Source organism: Lepus europaeus, chromosome 14, assembly GCF_033115175.1.
Source record: "Lepus europaeus isolate LE1 chromosome 14, mLepTim1.pri, whole genome shotgun sequence".
NCBI classification, from domain to species: Eukaryota; Metazoa; Chordata; class Mammalia; order Lagomorpha; family Leporidae; genus Lepus; species Lepus europaeus.
Genome location: NC_084840.1, coordinates 63,570,900 through 63,591,082, shown reverse-complemented (window position 1 = coordinate 63,591,082; position 20,183 = coordinate 63,570,900). Strand labels below are relative to the sequence as shown.

General features: G+C 44.1%; 1 protein-coding gene across 3 annotated transcripts in view; it reads right to left on the bottom strand.

Moving 5' to 3' along the window:
• EFCAB2 (EF-hand calcium binding domain 2) overlaps positions 1 to 20,183 on the bottom strand; it is a 141,349-nt gene that overhangs the window by 84,573 nt on the left and 36,593 nt on the right. For all 3 annotated transcript variants that reach the window (XR_009867935.1, XM_062210727.1, XM_062210728.1), the window contains exon 2: positions 9,916 to 9,991. Coding sequence is in view for 2 of the 3 variants with exons in the window: in XM_062210727.1 (XP_062066711.1) it covers positions 9,916 to 9,991 (76 nt within the window). In the remaining variant the exon portion in view is untranslated. The remainder of the gene's footprint in view (positions 1 to 9,915; positions 9,992 to 20,183) is intronic.

Genomic DNA, 20,183 nt, shown 5'->3' with positions numbered 1-20,183 from the left:
AGACCTCTCTCTCTCTCTCTCTCTCTCTGTCTCTGCCTCTGCTTCTCTGTAACTCTGCCTTTCAAATAAATACATAAATCTTAAAAAAAAAAAAAAAAAAAAAAAGACTCCTAGCTTCAGCTTCATCTAGCCCTGGCTATTGTAGCCATTTCAGGAGTGAACCAGGGATGGACAATGATCTCTGTCTCTTTCTCTCTCTCTGTCTCTATTTCCCTCTCTGTAACTCTGCTTTTGAAACAAACGAAGGAAGGAAGGAAGGAAGGAAGGAAGGAAGGAAGGAAGGAAAGAAATCTTGAAAGAAAAAACCAAAACTACTCAAAATTACTTTTGTTTATTTCCAAAAATTAAAACATACACAAAAGGTGCATAAGAATACTTCAAATGTTCATGGAAAACAGAGTTAACAATTAAGTTTATATTGGTGTGATGGGGCCGGCGCAGTGGCACACTAGGTTAATCCTCCGCCTGTGGTGCCGGCATCCCATATGGACGCTGGGCTCTAGTCCTGGTTGCTCCTCTTCCAGTCCAGCTCTCTGCTGTGGCCCGGGAAGGCAGTGGAGGATGGCCCAAGTGCTTGGGCACCTGCACCCGTGTGGGAGACCAGGAAAGAAGCACCTGACTTCTGGTTTCGGATCGGCATAGCTCCAGCCGTGGTGGCCATTTAGGGAGTGAGCCAACGGAAGGAAGACCTTTTTCTCTGTCTCTCTCTGTCTGTAATACTACCTGTCAAATAAACAAAAAAAGAAAAAAAAAGAAAGAAAGTCTATATTGGTGTGGAAAAACTTTGAAATCTATGCACTGTTTTTTTCATAATACATATTTCCATGAACTTCTTGAAGAATCCCCATATGCATGGATTTCAAAAAATTTTGTGTCAAAATATAAACCTATTTTTAAGTTGTTCTCTATGAACTTTCTGAAGTATCTTCATATAATTTTACTAATTTTTAAAAGATTTCTAAAGCCAAAAAAGGAGAAAGAGAATTAGTGGCATGTACATATCACAGACTAAGGCTAAAATCTTTAATATTTAAAAATATAAATAATTCAATGGAGAAAATGGGAAGAGGACAGGAACTGCTAGTTCAAACAAAAGAAAATACAAATAGATTCTGGAGATATGAAAAATTAACTCTGAGTTTCTATTTTTCACATATCAGATTGGCAAAAATCCCAAATTTTGATAACTGAGTTTAAGAGAGAGTGGGGAAACAAGCAATCTCACATAATGAGATGAGAGACTATACTGTCAATAAAGCAACATCTATAAAACATATTCATGCACTTTAATATACTTCCAGGAATTTCTCCTAGAGGAAAATTCTGTCACAAAATTGCATGCATACTAACAGAGTCTCTGCAGTATACACTACTATTACAGAAAAAGATTGGAAATAAACAACCATCAATGACAGAGCAACTCATTACATTACACTTCATCCATACAGCAAAAAAAAGATTTTTTAAAATTTGTATTTATTTTTGAAAAGCAGAAAGAAACAAAGAAAGAGAAGACAGAAATAGAGAAATCACCCATCTGCTAGTTCACTCCCCAAATGCCCATAACAGTTGGGGCTGAGCCAGGCTGAAGCCAGCAGCACAAAATTCAATCCAGGGCATGTGACATGGATGGCAGGGACACAACTGCTGAAGCCATCACCTGCTGCCTCCTCGGGTACACAGTAGCACAAAGTTGGAATCAGAAGCAGAGTCAGAACTCGAATCCAGGCACTCACATATGAGATGCAGGCACTTCAAGTGGTGGCTTAACCACCACATTAAACATTCACTCCAAAAAGATCTTTACATATTAGTAAAGGATAATCACCAAGCTATATTAATAAATGAAAGAAGCATATTTTCATGGGCTATTTCTTAAGGAATTAAGAGATTTATAATGGTTTTACATAGCATCTTACCATTTGTGTTAAAAATACACACACATCCTGCAACTTAACATCTAACATCAAAAAAAAAAAAAAAAACCCACACAACTTGATTTTAACATGGATCAAAGACTAGAATAAACAATTATCCAGAGTGTACAAATGGCCAAAAAGCAATGAAAAACTGCTGTTAGTCATCATTAGAAACACAAATCAAAGTCATAATAAGATACCATTTTTGCACCCTTTTAGATGATTATTATAACAATAACAATAACAAAAACCAAAAGAACAGAAAATAAAGTGTTGACAAGGATATGGAGAAACTGGAACCTTTCTGACTGCTGATAGCAATGTGAAATGGTGCAGCACTGAAGAAGACTATAATGGTTCCTCATAAAGAAGATCAAACATAGAAGGACCAGATAATAGGTAATTTGATTTCTGGATATATATACAAAAGAACTAAAGCAAGGATGTAAACAGATGCCTGTATACCCACATTCATAGCATCATTATTCACAATAGCTAAAAGGTAAAAACAACCCAAAGGCCTACAAACAGGTGACTGGATAAACAAAATGTGGCATACACATACAATGGAATATTATTCAGAAGAACAAAATTCTTACACGTACTACAAAATGGATGAACCTTGATGCCATTATGCTAAGTGAAATAAGCCAGACATAAAAGGAAATACTGTACTATTCCACTTACAAGAGGTACCTAGAATAAACAAGCTCATAATGTGGTTGCCAGTAGCTGGAGGATGGGAAGATGGGGACTTAACGGTCAATGGCCACAGGGAAAATGAAAAAGTGCTGGAGATGGTAACAGTGACAGTTGTGTGATTACATTAACGCCAAAGCCCCTGAACTATAGACTTCAACCAAGAAGCAAGGTTTGTGCATGTATATTTCACAATAAATACAAACATATTCACATGGACTATCTCTAAAGGAGTTAGAGAGACTTGCAACAAATCTTGCCTTCAGAAAAGGGTCCTGCTTGGCCAAGATTTGGGGAGAGATTTACTTATCACTGTATGTTCTCTGTGCCTTTAGAATTTTCTGTTATATGCATGTCATCTATTCAAAATTATGATTTTGACTGATTTCTAAATGGATTATGGGAATATGTATTCATGTTTTCTATGAGGCAAAATTTAAATGTCCCTAATATTAAAAACTTTCACGGCCGGTGCCGCGGCTCAATAGGCTAATCCTCCACCTGCGGCGCCAGCAAACCGGGTTCTAGTCCCAGTCAGGGCACTAGATTCTGTCCCGGTTGCTCCTCTTCCAGGCCAGCTCTCTACTGTGGCCCGGGAGTGCAGTGGAGGATGGCCCAAGTGCTTGGGCCCTGCACCCCATGGGAGACCAGGAGAAGCACCTGGCTCCTGGCTTCAGATCAGCGTGATGCGCCGGCCGCAGCGTGCAGGACTCAGTGGCCATTGGAGGGTGAACCAACGGCAAAAGGAAGACCTTTCTCTCTATCTCTCTCTCTCTCTCACTGTCCACTCTGCCTGTCAAAGAATTCTAAAAAAAAAAAAAACAAAAAAACTTTCCCATGGGTAGGGGACTGACCTAGCAGTTAAATCACTGGCTAACACACCCAGGTCTCATATTTAAGTGCCTTGCTTTGATACCTGGCTCCAGCTCCTGATTCCAGCTTCCTGCTAGTGCATACCTTGGGAGGCAGCAGTGGCTTGAATGATTAGGTTCCTGCTGGCTGTGTGGGAAACCTGCATTGAATTCTTGACTCCCAGCTTTGGTCCCCAGCCAGGGCCATGGCAGGTAGTGAACCAGTGGATGAGAGCTCTTTCTCTCTTCCTCTCAATTATATAAATTTTTTCTAAAAACCCATTTTTAGTGTTTTTCATGGAGCCAGCTTAAAGAACCATTTAATATAAGGAAAATGGAACAGAAAAGTGAAATACTTTAGGATTTGAAAGATCAACAGAGAAGTGACTGTGGCATAGTGGGGAAAGCCACCACCTGTGGTGCCTGCATCCCATATAGACGCCAGTTCATGTTTTGGCTGTTCCACTTCCCTTTTTTTTATTTTTATTTTTTGGCTGCTCCACTTCCAATCCAGCTTCCTGCTCATGTGCCTGGGAAAGCAGCAGTAGATGACCCAAGTACTTGGGCCCTTGCACCCATGTGGGAGACCAGAAGAAGTTCCTGGCTCCTGACTTCAGATCAGCCCAGCTCCAGCCATTGCAGTCATCTGGGGAGTCAATCTGCAGATGGAAAATCTCTCTTTTTTTTTCTGTCTCTCCCTCTCTCTCTTTGTAACTCTGCTTTTCAAATAAATAATAAATAAATCTTTAAAAAAAATGGGGGGGGGGGAGCAGCCACGGTTCGAACCAGCACTCATATGGGATGCTGGCACTGTAGGCCCGTGGCTTAACCTGTTGCACCACAGCACTAGCCTCAAGTAAAAATTCTTACAAGGGCTCTGTTATGTACAATAATGCAACATTATTCATCAAGACTGAACAGGAGAAACATAAGTCTGAATTACATACTTCAAGAATATTAAGGTAGAGGCACCAGCGCTATGGCATAGTAGGTAAAGCCGCCGCCTGGTTCAAGTCCTGGCTGCTCTACTTCCAAAACAGCTCTCTGATATGGCCTCAGAAAGCAGGAGAAAATGGCTCAACTCCTTGGGGCCCTGCACCCGTGAGGAAGACTCAGAAAAATCTCCTGGCTCCTGGCTTCCAATCAGCCCAGTTCTGGCCATTTCGACCATTTGGGGAATGAGCCAGTGGATGGAAGATCTCTCTCTCTGTCTCTCCCTCTCATTGTCTGGAACTCTACCTCTCAAATAAATAAATAATTTTTTAAAAGAATATAAGGTAGAACAATAGCAATAGTTAATATTGCTCTAAGTTTAAATTTCAAAATAATCTGCTCCAAACCAATATTGTTCTGTTTTAAAAATGTCCACTGTGGGTGAGAGTCTGGCCTAGAGCTCGACATGCTGGTTAGCATTGCCATGTTCCACACTGAGCACCCAGGTAAATTCCAGCTGTATAAATTATCAGTTTCCAAAATAAAAATTAATTTTATTTGAAGAATGGTATCATTGTACATGTTTGCACATCTCTTTAATGCCTGGTTAAGATACCAGATTCTCATATCTAGTTCTGCAGCCTATAATACTGCATATCATGTAGCCTTTGAAGCCCTCCAATACATACTTGTAAAACAAATGAGAATGCAGGGCAGGCATGAGGTCTAGTGGTTGAAGTACTAGTTAAGACTCTCACACACCACATCAGAGTACCTGGGTTCAATTCCCGGCTCTGGCTCCTGATCCAGCTTCCTACTAAACCCTGAGATGAAGCAGGTGATGGCTCAGGTAGTTGGGTTCCTGACATCCACATGGGAGACAGGGATTGAGTTCCTGGCTCCCAGCTTCGTCCCTTGTTCCTTGGGTCACTGACAGCATTGGGGGAGTAAATGAGCAGATGAGAGCATGCTCCCTCTCCCTCACCTTCTTTCTTCTGTCTCTCTGCCTCTTAAATAAATATTTTTTAAATGAGAATGAACGTAAGTAATGCTGTCTCAACTTTATGATGAAAACAGGACACCTGAAAGGCTTTGGGGGACACACAGTGGTCTCTAAACCCCACTCTGAGTACTACCAACACCACGAGGCAAATGTAAAAGCTGAGGGACAGAGAATCTGAAGTGTATTCCTGGTCCCAGCGCTGGGACTGGCACCCAGGAAGTCTGACCCTGGGGCTGCCTCTCAGGGGTCTGAGGGAAGCAGGGAGCCCACTTCATAAGGTCTTAGATAGTAGTGTGCAGCCCACTGGTCGCCTGGCAGCCAGTACACAAATTTTCAAATCCACTCCTTAAATATGTGCCAAGCAGAGATAAGGGGAAGGGAGCCAGGACAAACCTCACATCTAAGGGGCCTGGGTCAGCCCTGTCACCACCACCTGGGAGCCAGCACACTCCGGTGCCCAGGCAGCCTCTCAGGGGACAGAGTGCTTTACCCGCCCACTGCCGGCGCCTGCAGGTCTCTCCGGCACCCTCATGCTGTTCAGAGACATTGTTTCACACTGCTCAACCTTCACACCAGACACTGCCTTAAATCCTTCATTAAAAGTGATAAAGAGACTAGCTCTACCAGACATTAAAGCATTTTATACATGGATTATAGTTAACACAGCATTAAACTAATGCAAGAGTGAAAAGTAAAGCAAGAGATCAGAAAACTAAAAGTAGGCCTAATTATATAAAATGCACAAATTATAAAAGAAACTAACAATTTAGAAAGTAAATAGTCTGTTTAGCAATCTGAAAATAAAAGTCGATTGAGGCTTCCCTTTCAATCATACAATCATATGCCAAAACCAAGTCCATATAGATCCAGTGCTTCTACAAATGGCACAGGAGGAGCCGAGGCCGGGACAGACAGGTGCAGAGCCCCTCCCCGCCGGAGCAGACAACCAAGAGAACGCTGCCCCACACAAGACACTACTCTGAGCAAGTCATTTTGCTTCTCTGCCCTTAATTTCCAATTTCGACAGAGTGGATGATAATGCTATCAGCAGCATGAGAACACGCATTATACACTTTATTTTTTATTTATTTGACAGAGTTAGTGAGAAAGAGAGACAGAAAGAAAGATCTTCCTTCTGCTGGTTCACCCCCCCAAATGGCTGTTATGGCAGGAGCTACACCAATCCGAAGCCAGGAGCCAGGTGCTTCCTCCTGGTCTCCCATGCGGTGCAGGGGCCCAAGCACTTGGGCCATCCTCTACTGCCTTCCCGGGCCACAGCAGAGAGCTGGACTGGAAGAGGAACAACCGGGACTAGAACCCAGCACCCATATGGGATGCCGGCACCGCAGGTGGAGGATTAACCAAGTGAGCCACCACACTGGCCCTGCATTATACACTTTAAAGCCTCTATCAATTAACATAAGGAATGATGACCAGAACACCGCATTCATCTATGTTGTTACTCCTCAAATATGCTTAGCATTAATATTTTAATGCTAAAAGCAATGCCAATTTTCACAGTAAACATCTTTACTTAATAAAGTAAAACTATTTCAGTTGTAAAGACATACACACACTTTCCCTGAGGGCCTGAGTAATTTTAATTTGGAATGGGAAAAAGATGTAGCCCATAAGCATGTTTATTTTTCCTGAATTGGCCCTTTTACCAAAAAAGGCCTGGCGTCACTGCTCTAAGGGAGTCGAGAGATTTCCCTGCCACTGTGAGGAAGCGTAAAGGCAGGAGCCGAGCTCCCAGAGTCCCGACAGGGTAGGCTGGGGAGGTGGGCACTGCAGCACGGTAAAGACTGGGAACAGAGAAACCCTGTCATTCACCCAGTGATCTGCCTCCTCTTTGTCTCCAGAGATTAAAGATGGCAACGCTTATCACACAAATAACAAGATTAAAATGTGGTAATATGCACAAAGCCCCAAGAGCCCAACCAGTTTATCAGCTAGTCAGCTGTCACACAATGCTGACTTCTCTTCTCTCCCTTCCCTGCCCTCTCTTAAAGCTATACTTTCACTGACTCCTCCAGCAATACCTCTCTACTCTGTCCCCAGCAGAAGCCTGCAGCTACAATAAAAGATCTGAGGTCAAGGCACTTGCCATTCATACACAAGGAGTCTTCTAAAGCTAAGGAAGGGGCTGGCATTTGTGGCACACTGGGTTAAGCCACCTCCTGCAATGCCAGCATCCCATACTGATGCTGGTTCTATCCGCGGCTGTTCCACTTGCGATGCAGTTCCCTGCTAATGCCCCTGAGAAAGCAGCAGAAAATAGCCTGAATGCTCAGACCCCTGCCACTCACATAGGAGATCCGGAAGAAGCTCCTGGCTCCTGGCTACAGATTAGCTCAGCTTTGGCTGTTGCAGCCACTTGGGGAGTGAACCAGCAGAAGAAAGATATTTTTCCCTCTCTCTTTCTCTGTAACTCTGTCTTTCAAATAAAATAAGTCTTAAAAAAATAGTTCACAGAAAATGCCTATTATAAATCACTGTGCATGGATCTCAAAAAATTTTGTGCCCAAATAAACTGATCTTTTAATTCCATTTTCCTAGGAACTCTCTGAAGGACCTACACATTTAGTCATTCAAACAACCAGAGCTGCAAGCCCCACACCCGCTCCAAACTGTCTCACCAGCACCACCTTCCACTCATGCCGCGCTGGCATCCTTGCTGGAAGGGCAGGGGCTCCCTGGAGTGTCGTTCCTACAGAATGCGGTGTGACCAGAGCCACTGGAGCTGTGCAGCAGTGCTGCAGCCCAGCATGCTCCTCGCACACCCACTTGGCAATGGTTGAGCCAAGCTTCACTAGAGGCCTTCCACAGAGCTAAACCTAACCGTTCTCCACCTCACCCACAGGATTAGCCCCGTACACACAGCTGAGGCATACACAAAACCTTCTAAGGCGTTACTATAAAGAAATGAAACTGATCACATATAGCAGCCTTGGACCTTTCCTGTAAAAAACGAAAGAATACATACTATTACACTGTGATCAAAAACGTCTCAGGTGCTCACTCGGCTGGCTCAGGTTAAAGCCGAGTCCTCTGAGCAGTCCAGGCAGTGATGGCACCGGCTTACAGGCACCAACCAGCTCCACTCCAGCACTGCTTTCCTAAGTCATGTCTTACTGCTCTGCCAGCCCTGCATTAGGCACGGGGCCTTGAGATTGTGACCCCTTGAAATTATCCTCTTTAAGAACAGTTCCACTGCCTTTCTTTGATATATGTGGCCCACATCCTATAATTTCTATTGGACTCATATATTTGTGTTTCTTTTAGTTATTGTTTTATGATGTACAACATTATGTTTATTTTTAAAATGCTTATTTTATTTGAAAGGCAGAGTGACAGACAGCAGAGAGAAATAGAGACAGACACACAGAGATCCTCCATCCACTGGATCACTCCCCAAATGGCCACATTTGGGGCAGAGCCAGAGCTGGATCAGGCCAAAGCAAGAGGCCAAAACTCCACCCTCATCTCCCACGTGGGTGCCAGACGCCCAGGTACTTGAGTTATTATCTAGGGCTTCCCAGTTTGTGTTTGCAGGAAGCTGGGTCAGAAATGGAAGAGCCAGGGCTCAAGCAGGTACCCAGATATGCGATGAGGGCATCGTTAAGTGGTGGTTTACCCACTAGGCCACAACACCCACCTCATTCATGGTTACATTACTCTTTATCTCCTGTCCTTCATTCCAGATCAGACATATTTCATCTTTGTATGTTTCCACTGTATTCTGTTTTGGTTTGGTTTTTCTACTGTTTTACTGGAGAATGTACCTCGGCTTAAGCATTATTAATCATTCTTTTTAATGGCCCATTCATATCTTGATAATATATCTACATACTCTTAATTTATTTGAAAGGCATAATGACAGAGAAAGTGAAAGAGAGAAAAAGGAAAAGACAGAGAGAGATTTTCCATCCACTGATTTACTTCCCAAATGGCCACAACAGCTGGGTCCAAACTGAAGCCAGGAACCAGGAACTCTAACTGGATCTCCCACATGGGTGGCAAGAACTCAAGCACTTGGGCCATCATCCACTGCTTTCCAGGTGCATAAGCAGGGAGCTGGCTCAGAAGCAGAGTAGCCAGGACTCAAACCAGAACTCCAATATGGGATGAGGGCATTCCAAGTTGCTGCTTAACCTGCTGTACCACAACATTTACCTATATATATTTAAATTCTATTCGTTCATTCAGCAAACATTTACTAAGTGCCAACTATGTGCCAAACACTAAAACTATCACAGAAGTCATCTCACAGAGTTTACAATCTGTAGGTTGGAGTGAGAAATCAGGATATATCCTTTCTACCAGACTATGGAGAATAAGGATACTTATCTGAGGCAACAGTTAGCAAAGACCTTTCACAGGGACAAGAAAATAAATATTCAAAATAGCGTAAGAAATGCAAGGTACAATATAAAAAGAAAAGAGTTCTCTTCTACTTTATGAGTTGAAGCAGTAATTTTGAATCGTAGTAAGATAAAAGTTTCCAAACCTCACATCCACTGTATTATTCGACTCACGGTCAAATACTTCAAATGCCTCTTTGATTTTTTTCTGTAATTCTGCTACTGCAAAAGACAAAGTAAATAAAAATTATTTCACTTTAATTTTAAATTCACAACAAAAATCTCAGTAACTAAACAACAATTTGGGGCCAGTATTACGGTATAGTGGGTAAAGCCACTGCCTAACAATGCTGGCATCCCACAGGGGCACCAATTCATGTCCTGGCTGCTCCACTTTTGATCCAGCTCCCTGCTAATGGCCTGGCAAAAGCAGCTGAGGATGGCCCAAGTACTTGTGTCTCTGCCACCCATGTGGGAGACCCAGAAGAAGCTCCTAGCTCCTGGTTTCAGCCTGGCCCAGCCCTGGCCGTTAGAGCCATTCAGGGCATGAACCAGCTGATGAAAGATTCTCTCTCTCTCTCCCTCTGTCTCTCTGTAACTCTGTCTTTCAAATAAACAAACTAAATCTTTTTAAAAATCTGAATAAGGAAAAATGAGGAACCCCTTCCTGGTCTTAGGTATTAGACAGTCTCATTCCTCTGGAGCTGTCAAATAAAAGAACAAACTAACTGCTACCAAAAACAAAACAAAACAAAAAAACCTCTTTTCAAAAAAGAAAACTCTTCTAATCTTTTTTAAAAAAATATTTATTTAAAAGGCAGAGTGACAGAGAAAGAAAGAGACACGGAGATATCTTCTATCTGCTAGTTCACTCCCCAAATGCCCACAACAGCCAGAGCTGAGCTAGGCTAAAGCCAGAAGCTAGAACGTCCTTCCAGGCCTCCCATATGGTGGCAGAGATGCAGGTACTGGGGCCATCATCCGCTGCCTCCCAGGTGCATTAGCAGGAAACTCAATCAGAAGCAGCAGCCAGGACTCGAGGAGGGTGTCCCAAGTGGAAGCCCAACCCACTGCATCGCAATGCAATGCCCACCCCTACTCCAATCTTAAGTGTACAGCTTAATAAGCTTTTGTGTATGTACACACTGGTGGAACCACCACACAGATCAAGGTAAGAGAGTATTTTCCAGCTTCAGTCTATCTTCTCTCTCAAGCAGTTTGGGTAGAGCTAGCCTGAGAGCAGAATAAACTCAATGCAAGGAAACCACCTGCTAATCAGTAGTGTGCCCTGCCTACCTTGCTTTATTCTATACTTGAGGATGCCTGAAGTTGGGGGATGAGTGGCATAAAAGCAACAGGCAACACTCCCTCCAACTAATTTTGGGACTAGGCTTACCCATATGAAGCAGTCGTGTATTAAACATTTACCTAGTGCTTATTAAGAGGCAAAAAAGAAAAAGAAAAGAAAAGAAACTGTGGCAAACAGGATTAAAGGGCTTATTTTGGTGTCAAAATTTTTAAATTTGTGCATAGTTATTTCATAATACACATTTTCTTGAACATTTTAAATACTCCACGTGATGTGTTAAACGCTATTCTGAGTATGAATGTTGTAACAAATAAAAAAAAGAGAAAAATATATTGGGGAAGATATATAAGCTTGTACATTTTTGGTAAAACTTATGGTAGATCAAGTGGTACCAAAAAAGAGAAAAAATGCATCAGGGAAGAGCTGTGCAGAATGCTGGGGCTGGGTAGGGAGCCTGGGGTGACAGGGTAGTGTGGAAAGGCCTGCCCTAGTCATCAGGGACATCTGAGCAGATCCCTGAGGAGGGGAACTTTTTAAATTACTCACATTTCTTTTCTTTTAATATTTCTTTTTTATTTTTTATTTTTTTTTTTTTTTTATTTTTTTTCGACAGGCAGAGTGGACAGTGAGAGAGAGAGACAGAAAGAAAGGTCTTCCTTTTGCCGTTGGTTCACCCTCTAATGGCCGCCGCGGTAGCGCGCTGCGGCCGGCGCACCGCGCTGTTCCGATGGCAGGAGCCAGGTGCTTATTCTGGTCTCCCATGGGGTGCAGGGCCCAAACACTTGGGTCATCCTCCACTGCACTCCCTGGCCACAGCAGAGAGCTGGCCTGGAAGAGGGGCAACCGGGACAGGATCGGTGCCCCGACCGGGACTAGAACCCGGTGTGCCGGCGCCGCAAGGCGGAGGATTAGCCTGTTGAGCCACGGCGCCGGCCTTAATATTTCTTTTTAAAAAATATTTATTTATTGGCTGGCGCCGCGACTCAATAGGCTGCAGCGCCGGCACACAGGGTTCTAGTCCCGGTCAGGGCACTGGATTCTGTCCTGGTTGCTCCTCTTCCAGTCCAGCTCTCTGCTGTGGCCCGGGAAGGCAGTGGAGGATGGCCCAAGTGCTTGGGCCCTGCACCCACATGGGAGACCAGGAGGAAGCACCTGGCTCCTGGCTTCGGATCAGTACGGTGCGCTGGCAGCAGCGGCCACTGGGGGGTGAACCAACAGAAAAGGAAGATCTTTCTCTCTCTCTCTCACTGTCCACTCTGTCAAAAAAAAATTATTTATTTATTCGAAAGACAGAGTTACAGGGAGGCAGAGGCAGAGAAACAAAAGTCTTCCATCTGCTGGTTCATTCCCTAAATGGTCACAACAGCTGAAGCTGGGCCAATCCGAAGCCAGGAGCTTCTTCTGGATCTGCCATGCAGGTACAGGGGCCCAAGGACTTGGGCCGTCTTCTACTGCTTTCCCAGGCCATAGCAGAGAGCTGGATGGGAAGTGGAACTGTGGGGACTTGAATCAGCACCCATATGGCATGTCACCACTACAGGTGGCAGCTTTACCTACTAAGCCACAGTGCTGGCCTATATTCACATCTCTTTAGACTAATATAATCACTAATCATTTTTCTGTTTTCCCCTCCAAACTTTCCTCATACACATCCTTTTTTTTTTTTTTTTTTTTTTTTTTTTTTTTTTTTTTTTTTACAGGCAGAGTTTGACAGTGAGAGAGAGAAACAGAGAGAAAGGTCTTCCTTTTCTGTTGGTTCACCCCCCAAGTGGCTGCTATGGCCGGCGCACTGCACTCATCCGAAGCCAGGAACCAGGTGCTTCCTCCTGGTCTCCCATGCGGGTGCAGGGCCCAAGCACTTGGGCCATCCTCCACTGCCTTCTTGGGCCACAGCAGAGAGCTAGACTGGAAGAGGAGCAACCGGAACTAGAACCCGGGGTGCCGGTGCTGCAGGCAGAAGATTAGCCCAGTGAGCCGCGGCACCGGCCCCTCATACACATCCTTTTACAGAGAGCATTTAATTACTATCATCCATTCATTCGGCACTTATGGAGTAAGCACTGCCTGTGCATCAGGTTCTGTCGGGTGCTTAATGTACATTTACAACCAGAGAGGTGACTCCTTGGAAAAAAAGAAACCAAAGCTCAGCGAAGGGAAACAATCTGACCTAAATCCCAGGTCTTAGGAGGCAGAACTAAATTGAACCCCAATCTTTCTCCCTTGAACAATGCTGCTGTTCCTCTGCCCACACCCAACCTGACTGCTAGTGCCCCGTGGACAAACTAGAGCACCCTAGCTCACCCCATGTTACAATGTTTCCATGCTGCAACCCAGCCCACAATTTTGAATAATGAATAATCTTCCACTCTGAATAGTACCACCAGAAGGTACCACAACTTATTGATACAATTCACTTTTATCATCAATAACATGACAGTATACAACTTTTGCTAATCTAGTAAACAAAAATGGATGCTACCTCATTACTTAAATTTACACTTCGATTACAAGACAGTCGGAGTAAGGATCCGTATGTCTGCTTACCACCTCTGTTTTCTGTTTTGAACTGTCTGTTCATGTGCCCTGTGCCTCCCTACTGCGATCTTCAATTACTCCTTAATTTGTATCAGCTCTTTGAATAATAAACAATTAATTCTACATCAAAATTACTGGAAACAATTTTCCAGGTCAGCTGTTTACATTTGCTTTTCTAAAATGAAAACAGTTCCATTTCCTTTCTGATCATCAACTTCACACATAACTGGAAGGGGAGAAAAGAATATGAAAAAAGAATTTTAAGTAAAAAGCACTTCAAATCCTACTACACAGACTTAATTACTTTTAATGTTGTTCTCTGATTTTTCTCTTAATAAATTCTGAACATCCTTCATTCTCAAAAATGATGTTGTTATTATCTTTACTGACTGTTTAGTACTCTAGAGTTTTGTTGAAATTTATGTAACCAATCTCCTAATTAGGGATGTTTGGATTGTTTCCAAATTTTCATTATAGCCCATTTTTTTAATCAAATACAATCTTGCTCAATTCATCTCTGTGCATCTGTCTTATCTCCCTGAAGCTTAATGAGGTTGGGGCCATCGTTGTAGTACAGTGGGTTAAGCAACCTCCTTCGGCACCAGCATCCATATGACCAACTACTTCAACACCTGGCTGCTCCACTTCTGATCCAGCTCTCTGTTAATGCACCTGGGAAAGCAGCACAAATGGCCCAAGTATTTGGGTCCCTGCCAACCATGTGAGAAACCTAGAGAAAGCTCCTGGCCCCTGGCTTTGGCCTGGTCTAGCCCAGACTGTTACAGCCATATGCCATATGAAGAGTGAACTAGCAGATTTCCTCTCTCTCTCTCTCTCTCTCTCTCTCTCCCCCCACCCCATGCCTTTCAAATAAATAAATAAATCTTTGAAAAACAAAAGAAATGTACTGAGTTCATAACCTCTCTAAGTCCTTTGGAAACCTGGCTGCTCCTTCTTCTATGGCTCAACTCTCTCTCGGATTTAAGGGAGCGTTGGGCAATGTTCTACTCCCCATTGCTGCTCATAACCCCTTTGTGCTCCTAGCCTGTCCTATTTTTTCTACCAGCTACAATTACAAAAAGTTTCAAGCACACAGAAAAGTCAAAAGCTTTGTATTGTAAACAATTCTATAACCATTACCTAGATTGAAGCATTACTAATTATTTTGCCATTTTTATTCTTCCCTTCATCTGTAATTGCAGACTTATGCACCTCATAAAAATAAGGACATTCTCTACATAACCTTCAGTAAAGATCATCTAATATCCAGTCCACCTGCCCCCAAATGTCTCATAGCTAACTTTTTCAACCTAAAATCCAATCAAGTTTATGTACTGCATTTGCTGGTTATGTATGTATTCTTTATTCCTCTTAAATGAAAATCATCCTCTATCCTTCCCACCTCCCACTTCTAGGAAATTAGCTTACTAAAGCAACCTACTACATATAATCTTACAGAATATCTTACATTCTAGACTTATCTGATAACCTTCCTTGTTTCTTTTTTTTTTTTTTTTTTTTTGGCAGGCAGAGTGGACAGTGAGAGAGAGAGACAGAGAGAAAGGTCTTCCTTGGCCGTTGGTTCACCCTCCAATGGCCGCCGCGGCCGGCGCGCTGCGGCCGGTGCACCATGCTGATCTGAAGGCAGGAGCCAGCTGCTTATCCTGGTCTCCCATGGGGTGCAGGGCCCAAGCACTTGGGCCATCCTCCACTGCACTCCTGGGCCATAGCAGAGAGCTGGCCTGGAAGAGGGGCAACCAGGACAGAATCGGGCTCCCCGACCAGGACTAGAACCCGGTGTGCCGGCGCCGCTAGGCAGAGGGTTAGCCTGTTGAACCACGGCACCGGCATTCTTTTTTTTAAAATTTACTTGAAAGGCACAATTACAGAAAAAGGAAGAGAGAGAGAGAGAGAGCGAGAGAGAGAGAGAAATGAATCTTCCACCCCTGGTTCACTCCCCAAATGACCACATTTGCCTGAGGCTGGGCTAGGCCAAAGCCAAGATCCAGGAGCTTCTTCCAGGTCTCCTAGACGCTGCAGGGGCCCAGGGACTTGGGCCATCATCTGCTGTCTTCCCAGGCATATTAGCATGAAGTTGGATGGGAAGTGGAGCAGCTGGGACTTGAACCAGCACCCAGTTGGGATGCCAGTATCACAGGCAGTTGTTGACCCACTGCACCACAATGCTAGCCCCCTTCCTTATTTCAACCTGGCACTGAAAACTGCTACTCCATTAGATTCACCTCTCCAGGACACATCCAGTATTCCTCCTTGCTGTATCCCACTGATTTTCTGATCCCTATCTTCCAAATGTACCATACATATCAACTCAATTTCCAACAATACATTTTAATGTTTCTATTTTATCATCAACACCTTTTATTAAACATTTCTCAAAAACTTGTCCCTTCCTTTCCATTTCCACTGCCACAAAGCGAATCACAAATCAAAATAACATGAGATAATACTTAACACACATTTGGATAGTTATCATAAAAATGGAAAATGACAAGTTGCTATGATTTGGATATTTATCCCTTCCAAAACAGTGTAGAGCTGTGAGACCTCATTATGCCATGAGGTCCCAGCCCTCAGAAACGGACTGCTGCTTTATTACAGCAGTGGTTTCATTAGGCGAGGATGAGTTTGGCCCCTCTCCCCGCTCACCCTCTCTCCCCCCACCACGGGATGACACAGCAAGAAGACCCTCAGCAGATAGTGCTGCACTGACCTCAGACTGCCCGGCATCTAGAACTAGAAGGAACACGTTTCTTCCTTCCCTCTTTCCTTCCTTCCTTCCTCCCTCCCTCTCTTTTTTTTTTTTTTTTTTTTTGTAAAGATTTATTTATTTACTTGAAAGTCAGAGTTACACAGAGAGAGGGGAGGCATCAGACAGAGAGGGAGAGAGGTCTTCCATCCGATGGTTCACTCCCCAGATGGCCGCAACAGCTGAAACTGTGCCAATCCGAAGTCAGGAGCCAGGAGCTTCTTCTGGGCTTCCCATGCGGGTGCAGGGGCCCAAGGACTTGAGTCATCTTCTAATGCTTTCCCAGGCCACAGCAGAGAGCTGGATCGGAAGTGGAGCAGCCGGGATTAGAACCAGTGCCCATATGGGATGCCGGTGCTTCAGGCCAGGGCTTTAACCCACTGCGCCACAGCACCAGTCCCTCTCTCTCTTTTTTTCTTTTCTTTTTTTTTTTTTTTTTTTTGACAGGCAGAGTGAACAGTGAGAGAGAGACAGAGAGAAAGGTCTTCCTTTTGCCGTTGGTTCACCCTCCAATGGCCGCCGCGGTAGGCGCGCTGCGGCCGGCACACCGCGCTGATCCGATGGCAGGAGCCAGGTGCTTCTCCTGGTCTCCCATGGGGTGCAGGGCCCAAGCACTTGGGCCATCCTCCACTGCACTCCCTGGCCACAGCAGAGAGCTGGCCTGGAAGAGGGACAGGATCGGTGCCCCGACCGGGACTAGAACCCGGTGTGCCGGCGCCGCAAGGCAGAGGATTAGCCTAGTGAGCCGCGGCGCCGGCCTCTCTTTTTTTCTAAGATTTATTTATTTATTTAAAAGGCAGAGTTACAGAGAGGCAGAGGCAGAGGCAGAGGCAGAGAGAGAGAGGTCTTCCATCTGCTGGTTCACTCCCCAAATGACCACAATGCCTGAAGGTGGGCCAATCCGAAGCCAGGAGCCAGGAGCCTCCTCCCAGTCTCCCATGCTGGTGCAGGGGCCCAAGCACTTGTGCCATCTTCTCTGCATTCCCAGGCCATGGCAGAGAGCTGGACTGGAAGTGAAACAGCCAGGTCTTGAACCGGCGCCCATATGGGATGCTAGCACTGCTGGTGGTAGTTTTACCAGCCACATCACACCACCAGCCTCGGAATGTGTTTCTGTTCTTCATAAATTATCCAGTCTCAGGTATTTTCTTTGGCAGCACAGACAGATAAAGAGACAAGTGTCTGTGCATGTGAAGAAATTAGAACCTTTGTGAATTGCTGTCAATAATGCAAAATAGCACAGATGCCATGGAACACAGTATTTCATGCCGTAAAAAAATTTAACATCAGTTTATCATGGATCCAGCAATTCCACTTCTGGGTATACACCTAAAAAAACTGAAAGCAGCGGTGCCAGCACTGTGGCATAGTGGGTAAAACCATTGCCTGCAGTGCTGGCATCCCATGTGGGCACCAGTTCAAGTCCTGGCTGCTCCATTTCTGATCCAGCTCTATGCTATGGCCTGGGAAAGCAACAGAAGATGGCTCAAGTGCTTGCCCCCTGCTCCTACGTGAAAGACCCCGAAGAAGTTCCAAGTTCCTGGCTTTGGACTGGCCCAGATCCAGCTGTTGCAGCCACTGAGAAGTGAATCAGCAGATGGAAGACCTCTCTCTTTCTCTCTCTGAAACTCTGCCTTTCAAATAAATAAATAAACCTCTCTTTTTTTTAAGATTTTATGTATTTATTTGCAAGGTAGAGTTACAGGGATGGAGAGGGAGAGAGAGAGAGAGAGAGAGAGAGAGAGAGAACGAATCTTCCATCTGCTGGTTCACTCCCCAAATGGCCACAACAACCAGAGCTGGGCCGATCCAAAGCCGGGAGCCCAGAGCTTCTTCCAGGTCTCCCACATGGGTACAGGGGTCCAAGCACTTGGGCCATCTTCTATTGCTTTCCCAGACCATATCAGAGAGCTGGAACAGAAGAGCAACAGCTAGGACACAAACCAGCACCCATATGGGATGCCGACGATGCAGATGGACACTTAACCTATTACGCCACAGCACCGCCCCATAAATAAATCTTTAAAAAAACTTCTTTGAAAGAGAGGAAGGCACATCATTCTTAGACTCACAGGAAGGTAATTATATAATTAAACATTTCTTATTCTAATAAAATGTGGGTATTCTTTACACAAATAAAAAAGTTATTGAAAGGCCAGCGCCATGGCTCAATAGGCTAATCCTCCACCTGCGGCACCAGCACACCGGGTTCTAGTCCTGGTCAGGGCTGGATTCTGTCCCGGTTGCTCCTCTTCCAGTCCAGCTCTCTGCTGTGGCCTGGGAGTGCAGTGGAGGATGGCCCAAGTCCTTGGGCCCTGCACCCCATGGGAGACCAGGAGAAGCAGCTGGCTCCTGGCTTCGGATCAACACAGTGTGCCAGCCGCAGCGGGCCAGTCACAGCGGCCATTGTGGGGTGAACCAACGGAAAAGGAAGACCTTTCTCTCTGTCTCTCTCTCTCACTGTCCACTCTGCCTGTCAAAAAAAAAAAAAAAGTTACTGAAAAAGTAAAATAAAAATAAACCAATTGTGGGACTGGCACTGTGGCACAATAGGTTAATCCTCCGCCTGCAGTGCTGGCATCCCATATGGGCACCAGTTTGAGTCCCAGCTGTTCCTCTTCCAATCCAGCTCTCTGCTATGGCCTGGGAGAGCAGAAGATGGCTCAGGTGCTTGGGCCCTTGCACCCATGTGGGAGACTGGGAGGAGGCTCATGGCTCCTGACTTCAGATCCGCACAGCTCCACCCATTCTGGCCACGTGGGGAGTGAACCAGCAAATGGAAGACCTCTCTGTCTCTCCCTCTCACTTTCTATAACTCTACCTCTCAAATAAATAAAATCTTTTTTAAAAATATATACCAATTGCTTAATGTAAACTTTCTTCAAGAAGACTATCAATAACAGATTAACATTTTTATGAGTCATCTACTTTATTATGTGTATACACTGGCAACACTAAATCAAATGTATCCTCAGAAAATAAACAGTTGGCAGCATCTTAATAGCTCAAGAGTATATTTCCAGATATTTATTTCCCTGCCAAATGGTTTCAATATGAAACTGTTTGCTTAAAATTTTCTAGTGAAATAATGTCTGCTTTAAAGTATTAGTAATAAGCAGAAGTTTCTCAACTTTTATCTATGATAATTTTCTTTTTCAACATTACATTTCCAAAACTAAATTACTTAAATATTGATCAGAAAAAAGAAAACCTGTGTGAATTATAGTAATTTAGTAGTAGAAATATTCTCAAAAGCATTTGCATAGAAAAGATAAAGTAAAAGTTTTCAAAATATCATATGAACAATGTGCTACCACTATTTCATACTCTTCTATCATTTGTCAGTATAACTGGAGTCATGGGGCCAGCACTGTGGCTCAACAGGTAGAGGCACCACCTGCATGGGAGACCCAGAAGAAGCTCCCAGTTCCTGGCTTCGGACTGGCCCAGTTCCTGCCATTACAGCCATTTAAGGAGTGAAACAGTAGAGGGAAAACTGATTTCTCAATCTCTTTAACTCTGCCTTTTGAATAAACAAATAAATCTTAATATATATTATATACAATATATTATATATTGTTGTATAATATATACAATATATTATATACTATATATATATATATAGAGAGAGAGAGAGAGAGAGAGAGAGAGACAGTATTTAAGCCATGGGTAAAAACTGCTCTGTAGTCTAGTTTAAAGGTGGTTCTTGTCTCCTATAATTAATTGGTAAACTGAGAGAAGCAGTCTCATTAAAAATCCTCTACGAGCTGGGTCCCTGCCACTCACATCAGAAACCAAGCTGC